Source organism: Paralichthys olivaceus, chromosome 6, assembly GCF_024713975.1.
Source record: "Paralichthys olivaceus isolate ysfri-2021 chromosome 6, ASM2471397v2, whole genome shotgun sequence".
Classification (NCBI taxonomy): Eukaryota; Metazoa; Chordata; class Actinopteri; order Pleuronectiformes; family Paralichthyidae; genus Paralichthys; species Paralichthys olivaceus.
Window position 1 is genome coordinate 19340716 of NC_091098.1, and position 13947 is coordinate 19354662.

Here is a 13947-nt window from a genome sequence, read left to right on the forward strand (position 1 = left end):
CCATTTTTATTTTAGTCCTTGGTCGTTTAAAAGTATTGGTATTGTTTCAAATGTTTTAAATATTTATAAGTAACTTTAATCAACATCATAATTTTGGAATATAAGAATAAAAAACTATTCAAAACTGATTATGGGATTATTACTATGGCACAAGTGTAGGATGCAAAGTACTAATATAATAAAAACAACGTGATTAAGATTTTTAATTCACTGCCTAACTTTATCTATTAATTATTCTACTTATTATTTTTATATATTTGTTATCATTTATAATCATAGTGTGACGTTTTGTCCACGATTGTAAACTGTTCAATGTTGAATAAAGTTTTTGTGAAGTATAAAAAATGAATGGACGCACCAGGGTGTTTTTTCTGTTAAAACTTTATTGATCAAACTTCTCTGATGACTCTCACTGTTGTTGTGGGACCAGGCTCCTGCGGCTGTAAACCATGTGTGACTTCCTGTTGTGAGTCAGTCGTGGTTTATCGTTGTGAAGCTGCTGATCATCGGATCTCCTCCGTTTAAAACCTCTTTTTAAACAATCTCAGGTCAAACTCGTCTCCACCGTTTTTCCAGCGACGCTTCGTTCAAGGTAACTTTACTTTTTACTTCACAGTTAAAAAATACAACGTGCATCGTATCTGTGTTTTAAGACACGAGGCGGGACAGCTTTTAAACAGGGACTTTTATTACACGTTATTAATCTACCTGGAGACATGTTGTCTGTCTCACCCACAGTCACTTGTCCAGCCTGGCTCTTTCTGTCTACCTGTCTGTCCCTATCTGTCTGTCTCTCTCTCTGTCTACCTGTCTGTCCCTATCTGTCTATCTCTGTCTACCTGTCTGTCCCTATTTCTCTCTGTCTGTCTGTCTCTCTATCTCTCTCTCACTCTGTCTGTCTCTCTCTCTCTTCCTGTCAGTCTGCCTGTCTTCTCTATCCACCTGTCTCTGTCTACCCGTCTGTCTCTATCTGTCTGTTTGTCTGTCTCTCTCTCTGTCTGTCTGTCTCTCTCTCTCACTCTCATTCTCACTCTTCCTGTCTCATCTGTCCACTCGTCTGTCTCTCTCTCTCGGTCTATCTGTCTCTCTCTCTTTCTCTGTCCATATGTCTGTTTGTCTCTCTGTCAGTCTATCTCTCTGTCTCATATCATATCCTATTATATGTTTCTCATTTCTCTAGAGTGACACAATGGACAAAGATGCTGTGCTGACTCATGTCCTGAAGCCGAGGAGGACTCCATCACTTCTTGGAGGACAGCTGCCCGTCAGTGTGATGAGCAGCAGTAGATACGTATCCCAGCTGACAGACAGAGAGGTGGAGGACCAGCTGCCCTCCCTCGATCACGCCATCCTCACCGCTCTGTCTGGTGAAGTCAAGACTGTGATCCTGGTGGGTGGAGAAGGATCCGGCAAAACCACTGCCCTGGAGAAGCTGGTGGTGGACTGGGCCAAAGGAGAACACCTTCAGAACTTTACTTATGTTTTATACCTCGGGCTGAGGGAGATCAGCTCTCTGAAAGACGAGCTGTCGTTGGAGACTTTACTGCAACACCAACATGTTCCCTCTGAGTCCGTGCCCCTCGTTCTGCAGAAGCCTGAGGATCTGCTGTTTGTTTTTGATGATCTGGATCAATACAAACTTTCCCTGGATGCCTCCGTCCACTCCCTCTGCTCTGACATCAGCCAGGCAGTGTCAGTGTCCTGCCTGATATCCAGTCTGCTTCATGGATCACTGCTGAGAGGAGCTGCCTTTGTGGTGGCGACCAGGCCGACAGAGCGGCTGAAGTTTCTGAACGGCACCAGGGTGGAGGGTTCTGGGTTTTTAAAGCCCCAAAGAGAGACTTACTTCAACAGGTTCTTTACAGACCCGGCTGCAGCTAATAAAGCACAACTGCACATGGAGCACACGCTGGGGTTTTATGATTTCTGCACTTCCCCTAGGTTTTGTTGGACAGTTTGTTCTATTTACAAAACTCTGATGGATGCTGGAGCAAAACTTCCTGAGACATTGACTCAGCTGTATGTAGATGTCCTGGTTCACCTGATGCAGGTGCTCTCGCTGAAGGAGGCTTGCAACAGAGAACTGGTGCAGGCCCTCGGTGTGATGGCCTCCCATTGCTCCATCAGTCAGAATTCAAGCTGCACCAAAGAAGAACTCTACTCCTTTGGTCTTCAATCATTTCTCAGCTCTGTTGGTGCTTTCTTGCATGTAGATGGCGATCTGGAGTCAGATTCATGTGTTTTCTCTTTCACCTCCCAGCTGATGCAGGAGTTCCTCTTGGCCGTGTCTTTCTTTTTGGACACTTCAAAATCTGAGGGCGTGGCGAAGATGTTGGAGGAGCATAAAGGTCATGCAAAGTTTTTAGATCTCTTCTTGTCAGGGCTCTCGGAGTCAGTTCAGCGCAGACCCCTGGAGATCCTACTGGGGGAGTTTAACTCGGATCGTATCTTAGATTTTAAAAGTTGGTTTAAAAGCAGCTCAGAGGAAACACTAAAGGGGTGTTACAAGGACAAGCACCATCGATGCTTCCATCTACTTCATCAAGCTCAAAATCAGAGTTTGGTGAAAGAGATCATCTCCCCGTCAGCACGGACAGGCATCAGCTACGGCGACCTAAGCCTCCTGGACTGTGTCGCCCTGAACTACGTCGTCTCGTGCCTCGGTGAGATGAAGCTGTTGAATCTGTACAGCACGAGGGATTTGACAGAGGAGAAAGCAGAAGTCCTGGCTCCAGCTATGAGCTTATCACTTAAGATACAGTAAGTCATGGTAAAGACTCATATATTCTGGCATCATTTAGTTCACATGTCATCATATGTAACATGAGGCTCTTGTGTCCCACAGGTTGTCAGACAGCACCTTGAGTACCAGGGCCGTCTCTCATCTGGCGTCAGCTCTCAGCAGGGGACTCACCGAGGAGCTGGATCTCGCTAACACCCGCCTCGGAGATGAAAAGTTGAAAGTGCTCTGTGTGGGACTCAGAGACTGCAAACTGCACACTTTAAAGTAAGCTTCTCTAATAAGTTAGCCTCTACGCTGACAAAGATTTCTCAAAAGCCAAAAATCGGTTTGTCAAATTAATACACTCTTGATTTTTTTGCTTCTTTTTTGCCCAGACTTAAGGTGTGCAGACTGACTGAGGCAAGTTGTGAAGATCTGGTGTGTGCGCTGACCTCGGGCTCCTCTCAGCTGCGTGTGTTAGAGATAATGTTTAATCAGATCGGTGACCAGGGTTTCATGAAACTGTGCAAAGCGCTGCACAGTCCTCAATGCAAACTGCAGCAGCTCCAGTAGGTGCTTTCAAAGTGTTGTATTATATTCAAAATTTAAATATTTTGTCAGCACCATCTATTTATGTCCAAACCATTGATTTGAAAAATAACTTTATTGTGTTTATTAAAAGGCTACAAGGCTGCGATTTGACTGCAGTATCCATGGAGGCTTTATCGGCAGCGTTGTGCTCTGGAAAGTCAGAGCTGAGAAAAGTGGACCTGACGCTGAACAGGATTGGTGACGGTGGAGTGGAGGCTTTGTGCAAGTCGCTGCAACACCCACTTTGTAAACTTCAGAGCCTCAAGTGAGTCTGTGTTTCAAGATGATACATCTGCCGTCAGTGCCTCTACTGAGATGTTTTGCGTCACCGCCTGTTGATTGTACACCTCTGCTAACCAGTGCAGTTTCAGTCAGCATTCCTCACCATGAGTTCACCGTGACCTTTGAATTTTGAATTTTGACCAGTTTAAAACTGGTCAAAATATTAACTGGATGGATTTCACTCTTCAAATGTTTCAAAAATAAATTTTATTGGAAATCTGAACTTTACAAAACATGACATGACAACAGAATTGTAATACAACTCAACACTTAGAAAGAAAGAAAACATCTTTCTGGAAATAAACATCCTCATAAATGAATACAAATGCCAAAAACTATTAAGTAAAATAATAAAGATTAAGTTAAAACCTTCTGACATAAAAAGCTTCAAGGGTCAAATCATTGAATTATTCACAAAAGCAGAAAAGGTAACAAATAACGATGATGAGGGGACTGTTCAGAGCGCTCTTTACAGCCTCTACCCATGTGTGTAACCAGGATGTCCACATTGACACACTGATAGCATGTTTAGCTTCTACATTTTTCGGGCTGTTTATACATTGATTGACAGTGAGATCAGCCACTTGTATTTCCATTAAACAGAGAGTGAGACTCTGACGTTCTTCTGGGACAAGTTCATTAATTAACATGCTCTCTGTGACTTTGAGTTAATCTTTTGTTTCTGTGTCCAGGCTGTTTGATACTGAGCTGACCGGTGCGTGCTGTCTTCATTTGATGGAGACCTTGATGTCAGAGCACTGCTCTCTGTCAGAGCTGGATCTGTCAGTGAATGATTTGGGCCATGAGGGGGCGCTGTTGCTTTGCCAAGCCCTGAGTCATCCTGGATGTCCAGTGGAGAAACTGGGGTAGAGTCACACTCTTGATTTTTCAGTGCCACAAAAGATAGAACAGACTTTCACAAATATCTGCTGAAATTCAGACAACAACATTCGTACTATGTGCTCCCCCCTGCAGGTTGAAACGATGCGAGTTGACGCAGCAGGTCTTTAAGGAACTGGGCTCATTGCTGAGAAGTGGAACTTCGCGACTAAAATCCCTGATTGTGGGTATAAATAAAGCTGGAGATCAAGGGGTTAAACATCTTTGGGATGCTGTTGCACATCCAGGCTGCCTGCTGGAGGAACTGGAGTGAGTTCACAGACACTCCTTGTATCATTCAACACCACATTGCAGTGGACACTACATGAATATCCTCCTCCTCTGTCACAGTGTTGAAATGACACATTTGACAGACGCCTGTGTTGAAGACCTGTGTGCTGCTGTGAGAGCCAGTAAGACTCTGAAGAACCTGGAGCTCAGAAACAACTCCCTGACTGATGCGTCCGTCCCGGCCCTCGTCCAAGTCATGGAGGAAAACTGCAACATGCAGGAGATGAAGTAAGTCTGATTCTCTTCAGCTTGACTCAGAGTGTGACAGTTCCCTAATGAAACCACATTTAAATTCAAAGGCCTGGATTTTTATTTGAACCTGCACCATATTGCTCACACTCATAAATATCAGTACCATAAACATGTGATTTTCTTTTCTTCTCTGAGATCTCAATGCAAATGTTTAACGCCCAATCTCACAATGTTTAAAGTGAAAAAAAATAAATCCTGGATTCGCCCCCTGATCCTAACCAACAATAAAATTTAATGTATTCTTCCCTGACCCATGCGGCATCCTTCTGCCAAGTTTCGTGGAAATCTGTCAAGTGGTTTTTGCGTTATCCTGTTAATTATCAGACAAACGCAGACATCACCTCCTCGATGGAAGTAACTGCTGTGACACAGTTAAAGTTTCTAAGCCCAGAATAACATCTTTAAACAAGAATCTAACGACTGCATTTGTTTTCTGACTCTTTCAGCCTAAAGTACAACGACTTTTCAGAGGACGTTTTCAACATGTTGAATGAGTGCGATAAAATAAGATACTGAAGAAGGCATCTATTCCATCCATTCTCTACACGCTGCTGCAGGGTCAAGCTGATTGATTGTTATTATCACAGCTGAAGCACTGGGGGTGAGAACCTGTTGCTTTTCTGTGTCTTGTCCATCTATCCATTATCTGTACTTTGAGGTTCGTGGGGCTGGAGACAGTCACAGGCAAAGAACCAATCACACTCACACCTATGATTTAATTAGTCTCATATCAACCTCCTTCTAATCTGCATGACTTTGGACTGAGGGAGGAAGTGGGAGAAACCCCACACAAACAAAGGCAGACAAACAGGACTCTGGCCAAACCGGAATTCAAACCAGGAATCTGTGAGGCAACCCCCAGAGTCTTATGTGAAAGTTAATATCTTTAGTTCTGGACATTTTTGGTTGGACATAAAAGCTACATTTTAAAATTTCCCTTTGGGGCACTGTGGTTGCTTTCCTGACATTTTGTAGCCTAATTGATTAGTTGATAAAATAATCACATTACATCACAACGCATTAATCAATAGCTCACATTAAACATTAGTTGCAGTCCCACTCATTTCACAGTCGAGCAAAGTCCTTCAACACATTCATTTGATGCAGGAATACTTTATTAAGAAAACTTTGGTATTTTAAAGAGATATTAGGCATTTGGAATTTCTTGGCTTCATTAAGACAGATACATGACTGTAAATTTGATTTATAGCTATAAAATATATTTTACCAAATTCACAAATGAAATCTATCGTTGTATAAAACCAAGTGTCACACGCTTGCTGTAGTTTCAAAGTTTTAGAAGACACACACAGTGAGGTGGAGACAGACCACACAGATTTCTGTGTCCGCCTCTGTCAGCACAAAGCAGGAGTAAACCTCACACAGTGTAAACCTGACACAGTGCCATATCTGTATCCCGCATATGGAGCTGCCCTGTATCCAGTCCTCTCCATTTGAAAAAAAAAAAAAAAAAAAAAAGAAGCTGGTCAAGTGAGGAGGGTGGGTCTCACCAAGCGTGAGTGAAAGCCACACTGGAAGTAAATATCCTCCTCTTGGTGCTCAGTGGTCATGAGTTTCTCCATTAAGGTTCCCAGTGTGACTGCTGCCCTTTGTGTTCAGAGTCACGGCAGGACTTTTACTGCAACTGGAATTAATCTCTTCATCTGAGCTGCTCTCGATGTCACTGCGGTCATCTTTTGACACCTGTAAAATAAAACGTGACTGTTTTACTGACATCTGGATTTGTGAGGAAAGTTACAATGCCACCAAAAATGTCTAAAACCACAACTTGGAAAGATGACAAGATGTGAGATTGCAGACAACGGGTCCGGACATTTCCTGGACTTTGCCTTTCATGCAGTTCTTGCATGAAATAGCTTTAGTGTGGTGTAATAGCACAAGTATTTGCACTAAAAGTTTCAACCTGAGGATACTGCTAAATGAAACAGGTCACTACAGTTGTTCGTTCTCTCAGGACAATGACTGTATACATTTTAATCGTCAATCTAGTTATTTCAGTCTGGACCAAAGTAAAGGAGCCACTGACAGACTACAATCCCACCCTGTAGCCATCATGGCTGAAAATGACACGCAAGGATAAGATTTCCAGACTAACCTTTCCCTTGAATATGGCTTTGATGGCAATACGAGCTATGAGGTAGAACCAGATGATGTGAAGAGCCTGCAGGACCAGCAGTAACCCGTTGAACAGCCACCAGGACTGGTATGGTCCGGCGATCTCCCAGCTCTCAAACAGAACACTGTTTACAATCCTACAACAAACACAGACAGACAGAGGTTACTAGAGCCCTCAATATATTATTACTTTTTTTATTACTTTTGGTCCTTTACTTTAAAATACTTCATCTCTCCTGTGGGTCACTTTGAGCTTAGTAGCAGAACTTTAATCATATGTAGTTTTAAATCTCTCTCAGCTATCTATGCAAACTATTTCAGGATCCTCATATCACTGCAATTTGTTCAAACTCGTGGCTAGTATGTTTTGACTAAACAGCGCTACTACCCATAGAAATGTATAAATGTAATATTCACTTTTTATGCAAAAAATAGACAATGCAAAAAGGTTATTCTTTTGGTTGTAAATTTGAAGTAGTAGCCTTCAAAGGGCACCAGGATAATGAATGATCAATCTTTTTATTTTGGGTTCGTTATTTTTGGGCTTGCACAGAATTATGGGAGTGTCAGAGGTAACAGGTTATGTAACTAACCAACTGTAACAAGGCAGGTTGTTTGTTACGCTTGTGTGTGTCTCACCAGAAAGGATAGATGACAAGTCGAGTGAGGAAGAAAACTACGCTGAACAGCACAAACATGCCATCACATAGCTTCTGGTACTTGGCATAGTTGGCCAGCTTGGCTGCCTTGGGAAATAAAGAAGACTTTAATGAATCACACTGATAGACTATCAAACCAATATCTCTAAGTTGCAGTGAACAGTATTAAAATATATTTACACTCATGCTATATTTTGTTTGCTGTTTGTTCATTGGTTCTTACTGAGCGTATTTTATTGAGACTTGGTGAAAGGGTGAGGTGTGGCCAAAGAAAGAACCCATTAAGTTTCAGTGCTGATTCAATTAAGGGGGCGGATTCAGGAATTTTCTCTTTCTTTAACATTGTGAGATAGGGCGTCGGCCTTGGTATCAGAAGTAGCTCACAACACAATTATATCATACTTGTCCCAACTGTATTCAGCTACATTGTGTAGAAACGACAAATTTGCTTCATGGAGCAATTAAAAGAAAAACTAGAATGGCACTCAGTAGAGTGCCTATCTGCGTCAACATTCCCCTAATGAAATCATATTTAAATTAAGTAGATCTGAATTTTTTTAATAAAACAATGAACTAAAATTCAAAAAACGATCATAAGCCCCCTAAACTAAACATTCCTGATTTTTTTTTTTTAATCAAGGGCCATGAATCATTCTCTGAGAAACCAAGGAAAATGTTGAAAAACGCCCTCATCTCTCAATGTTTAAAAACGAGGAGAAAAAATCCTGAATCCGCCCCCTGATCCACATCAAACTTAACAGATTCTTCCTTGGGTCATGCCCCACCCCTCTGCAAAATGTAATGGAAATTTGTTGTGTAGTTTTTGTGTAATCCTGCTAACTAACTAAAAAACAAACAAAAATGTCCTTTACTGAGTGCTTTACCTCAAGGAAGATGTCGGATGCATCGTGCACACACATGACCAAAGTACCAGCTCTTAGCATGTTGTTGGCATAGGAGAAGGTGATGAGGATTATGGTGGCCAGGTGGTGGACGAGCATGATCATGAAATCCTGTCATCAGTGAAGTGAAGGCGGGGTGACAGAAAGGAAAAAGGATGTTAAACAGACGTATTACACCACTGGAGATGTGTAAACTCAAAAACTCCTGCCGCTAAGTGAACAATGAGACGAAGCTGATTGCAGAATCATCCTCAATCGTTGGTCATTGTACTTAATACATATAATAAGACTATTACAACTGAAAGATACTGTGTCAATACTGGTACTACACACTTAAATTAAACCATATGTAAGGAGTGTCTTATACTTTTACGGCCCTGCAGCATTTCATTGTCTAACCTGTTTTTTCAGAGCACATGATCATGACTCTATTCTCATGTGTAAGGCTGGGAGCAGAAACTAGTCTGACAGTTTGTAAACACCCTGTCAAAGATATTCAGAAAAAGGGGGTTTGAAACGAAGGCAACAAGAAAAACAGGTGAAACAGCTCTGAATGAAGGTGCATGAAGAATTCAGCCGAGCTCCTGCAAGGCAGCACAATAGAGTTGTGTTTAGCTGATGTTGCCTCACCTTGCGTTTTATGTCCGTGAACTGGGAAAACATCAGCGACCAATAGAAAGCCAGCTCAGCTACATAGTGTGTGTACTGTCCAGGGCTCAGCGGCTGCAGGGGGGGGCGAAAAAAAGAAAAAAAAACACCTTAAACAAATATGTAGTCTAGTGATCTGCAAACATTATGGCGTTGAACTGGTCGGTGATAATATAGACAGGTGATTATGATGATTGTTGAGTTGATTAAAAAAGAAACAAACCTGAAAAGGAAACTTGTGCCAGCATATTCTGGTATCCCACATCCAAGGCGACTGAGAAAAAATAGATAAAAATGTGTAATTTAAGGACAAGTTATATAAGAAAATAACATAACAATAATCAGGAGCTCATCCCCGATTTGATTCTGGCTCTACTTCATTCCTCATGTCCTTCCTGTGTGATGAGAGTATTTTGTTGTATCTGGAGGTGATAAGAGGCTTCAGCAGTCAGAGTTAGTTTTTTTAAAGCACAAAATTCCCTCTGTGTTACAATCTCTCTATGAAACACAGACACAATTGACCAACTTAAAAAACGAACAACTTTGTCTGCTGAAATCTTGTTTTTGCTTGAGATAAAATTTTTGCACAGAAAGAAGACTTGGGATTTTCACTTCCATAGGCCCAAAATTTTCACCTGAAAAAATAAAAATTAGCGAAAGAAAGGGCAAACTAATTTGTTTCCATCCACCACTGTTATGCGCTTTTGTAATAAAGCACACCCAGATGAACAGCTGATGTTACTGCTTCTCCAGTTGGGTGCCATTAAACCACTGCAGAAGAGGAGGACCTAATACTAGTGAGCGCTAGTTCAAGTTCCTCTTACTGTGGAAAACTGGCAAGAAAACTTGATTTAAAAAAAAATAAAATAGGATGTATCTAAACGATACTTCCACTTGTTTCTGTGATGTTTGAGATTTGTTTGCCTCTGAACCACTGACAGCAAGTTGCCTGAGGCTGTATGTTTTTGGGTTGTTGGTCCGTCCCATTCTTATAAACATGACATCTTTAGAAGGCCTTGAGGGAATTTCTTCAAATTCGGTGCAAATATTAACTTGGACACAAAGATGATCCGGTTAAATTTTGGGGGGGGGGGGTCAAAGGTAAAGGCCACTTCTAACTTACAGGCCACGTCTTTGGTCTTGTGAACGCAACATTTCAAATTTCTGTAAATTTGGTACAAACATTCACTTTGACTCACAGAACATGATATCTCAAGTCTGCCTTGAGACAATTTCTTCAACCTTTGACCAGTTGTCACTTGAATGTGAAGATTAACAGATTAGATTTCAGTGGTCAAAGGTCATCATGACCTTATAGCTATGTAGACTGACACTGCGCTGGTTGGCAGTGTATACGAGGTTACACGAGGTTGGTCAGTTTTTCCTGAGATCAATACCCAAATTTTAAAAATGCACATAAATGCAGGTGGATGGAAACAATAACTGTAGGTGCTTTAGGACGCCATATTTTGATGACAATTATAAACTGACAATTGACTTAAAAAACTATGAAGCTTTCCTTCAAGCCAGTCTCTGATTTGATTTACAAACACATACAGTGTGCTTATTACATGTCCATCTTTCAATATGTCAGTGCATTTTGTACAAAAAAACACATAATATTCAATTTCTCAACTCACCACCCACAAATGGCGAATGGCATAGATAAAAATCCCCAAGTAAAATGTAAACCTCCACCTGTCATTAAAGAAAAGAGAAGAACTGGTTAAACAGGACAGTAAAATATTAACTTGTCATGTTTAGTTTGTTCACTCATTCACTCATTTGTCCGACGCAGCAGTTTAGTAGGAACCTTTGTAAGAACCTACATGCTCTCACAGAACTTTGTCTGCGTACTGGGCCTGTCTTGGTTCCGGCGGATGCGAAACCATCGCTGTATTTTCCGTACATCCCAGTCCAGCTGTTTGGACAGACCCTCCAGTTGCCTTGTGTCTGGACACTGAGGAGGACAACACATTACAATTACAAATGACTCGCTTTCCACAGCCTCTACTTGTAAAACCACAATAGCAGTAGATATTCCTGTCTCACAACTAAGAGGTATTTACTGAACACGTCATTATGCCTGTGGTGGTGTTTTCCTAAGCAATAACACCAGTGTTGCAGTGTGCAGAGGAACATTTAATGGACTACAGGACAAACGTGGGCCTTATGTACCGTTTTGGACAGATACAGCCTCTCCAGGACAGCGTTGGGCTGAGCTTGCCGAGGCACTCCCGCCTGAATCTGAAGTATGTGGGCACAGGGCTTGGCCACCAGCCTGTATACACACAGACGGAGGCAAAAAAAAAGGAAAGGAAGAGAGAGAGAGAGAGAGGGTGGGGGCAGGGAGGGGACAGAGATGTTGTGGCAGACATTTGGGGAAGGAGAGAGTGAGAGAGAGAAGTTTAATACTTTCATAAACACATGGACGATAAACCGAGATTTGCCAAGGGATTCGCCAACTGACATGATCTGTTGAGCTAACCCTTTCACAGTTGGCCTACAAAGTTACGTTTGACGGCTGTGTGAGTGTTTCTGTGAGTGTGTGTATCTTAGAGTGAGGGAAAGCGAGCACAACGGAGGCTACAGCAGGGACACAGGCCAGCGTTAGAAAGCTGGAATCCTGGGGAATGTAGCACCTAGACTAAACACAGCATGAAGACCTGTCACGTGAGCATATGGGAGACGGAGATGGGAGTGCTGCCTCTAACTAAAATAGTGATGTGTGTCACAAGATCATCTGGTTGAGTTAACCGGTGTTCAAGCTCCAACTCGGAGCCATTTATTAGAGCTCAATTTAACAACACCCCACTTATCTGGAGGAGTTTTCACAACATGGAAACATGTTGAATGAATAGAGGCACACACTGCGCTGTTGGCCTGCCCCGACGGTGGTGATTTTCCTGCTGAAATGAATCTGTTAGTTACACGACTGGTGTTGGCTCAGTTGCTGTTGGAGCACAGACCGGTTTTTTAAGCTCCACAGATAATACAAGGAATTTGACTGTGCAGTAATTATATGTCACTTGTATCTTTGCACCTTTAGCTATTCATAAAAACTGTAATTGTTGACGAAGGTAAACATGTGTCATAAGCCAGAGGAGTCGTTTTCATGTTATCATCTTGCAGGAATGAGAACAGTGTTAAATAAGAGGCTGAGACAAAACCAGGAGTGATCTAAGAATTCTTATCTCCTTTTAAAAGAGACAGAAACAGGTTATATGAACAGACAGGAACAGGTTATATGAGCAGACAAAAACAGAAATAGCCACAGCCATTTGTTTAAAGGGATTATTGCCTTATTTCATTACAATTATAATTGTGTTTTTGTCAAAAATAGCATATTGAAGGACTTTAGATGAAGACGCATAACAAGACTACAGAGAGATTGTCCTTTCTAGTGTCCAGATAGTTTAAAATTTGAAACCATGACAGTATATATCCTCAAATAGAATTGATTATCTGCATTGAATAACATTAGAGTTGTAATATTGATATTTTTTGTAGTGTTTGTTTCTTTATGATCAACAGTTTCCACGAGAGCCTGAACATCACACTTGTGCTCTCACACAAGTTTGTTCATCATCTGTTCATTTAAATTATGAGATTATATAACCTCATTTAGAAATTATTAACTGCAATTAGGAACCTTTGACTTGTTATACTCATGGTTTTGTTATATTCAACAGTTTCCCAACCTTTCACCTGGGCTCTCTCACAGAGATTTTGTTCTTTATATTTATATTTATTTGTTTTTCAAATTGACTGATCCATCAAAGATCGTGTTCATTGAAACTATGTAAGTATATATCCTCATATAGGAACCTGCCAGGGTCAACATTAGAGCTGTTATATTCAGATAAGATAAGATAACTTTATTGTTACTGCAGCAGTAAAGTGAAATTCTGTTCGAAGCCATCCTGTGGATGCCCATTAGAAAAGAATAACCCATACAAGAGAAAATACTAGATATTGTATTTTATAAACACTATATTCATATTGTTAGTGTTTTTCTCCCCCCTGTATGATCAACATCGTCCACATGTGCATGAACCTCTCACACAGAGGGTTTGCTCTTTCTGGTGTCTAGATAGTTTAAAATGTGACTGATCTATCAAAGATCATGTTCATTTCAATTACGACAGTATATATCCTCATATAAGAACCAGCTAGGGTCAGCATTAGAGCTGCTGTATTCACGTTGTTGTAGCGTCTTGTCTTTTCTCCTGTTATGATCAACAGTTGCCACATGAGCTTCCGAACAGAGAGAGGACACGCAGGAGAAAACTTCCGTCACATTAGAAGCAGGCGGCGTTTTACCTCTCGAACAGCAGCCTCACGAGAAACACCCCGACAGACAGAGGCAGGGCGTACAGGACGTGTCCCACCCGGGGATACTCCTGACCAGGTGGCGGATGTTCCAGGTCCGCCCATGTAACATTTTCGGGAAGCCAGAACCTATCGCTCCAAAACCAGGCCGAGAAGGAGGAAGTCATCGGGGGAACAGAAGAAGAACACCCGGCAGCAGCAGAAGCGTGTTAAAAAAAACAAAAACGCAACCAGCAGGGGAACGCAACAGGTT

General features: G+C 41.7%; 2 protein-coding genes across 2 annotated transcripts; one reads left to right on the top strand and one right to left on the bottom strand.

Moving 5' to 3' along the window:
• Positions 1–384: 384 nt before the first annotated feature.
• Positions 385–8002, top strand: LOC109635142 (NACHT, LRR and PYD domains-containing protein 12). The gene is made up of 9 exons (XM_020096096.2): positions 385–592; positions 1181–2760; positions 2846–3007; positions 3118–3291; positions 3405–3578; positions 4288–4461; positions 4571–4744; positions 4826–4993; positions 5464–8002. The coding sequence occupies exons 2-9, from the start codon at positions 1190–1192 to the stop codon at positions 5531–5533; spliced, it is 2667 nt and encodes an 888-aa protein (XP_019951655.2). The 5' UTR covers positions 385–592; positions 1181–1189; the 3' UTR covers positions 5534–8002.
• On the bottom strand, positions 6115–13861 carry LOC109635146 (ceramide synthase 5-like). Its single transcript, XM_020096103.2, has 10 exons — positions 13686–13861; positions 11541–11643; positions 11192–11322; positions 11003–11060; positions 9586–9636; positions 9345–9437; positions 8697–8825; positions 7793–7899; positions 7134–7290; positions 6115–6721 (listed from the first exon to the last, which is right to left on the bottom strand). Exons 1-10 carry the CDS (start codon positions 13859–13861, stop codon positions 6578–6580), a joined length of 1149 nt encoding a protein of 382 aa, XP_019951662.1. The 3' UTR covers positions 6115–6577.
• Between the last annotated feature and the right edge of the window lie 86 nt (positions 13862–13947).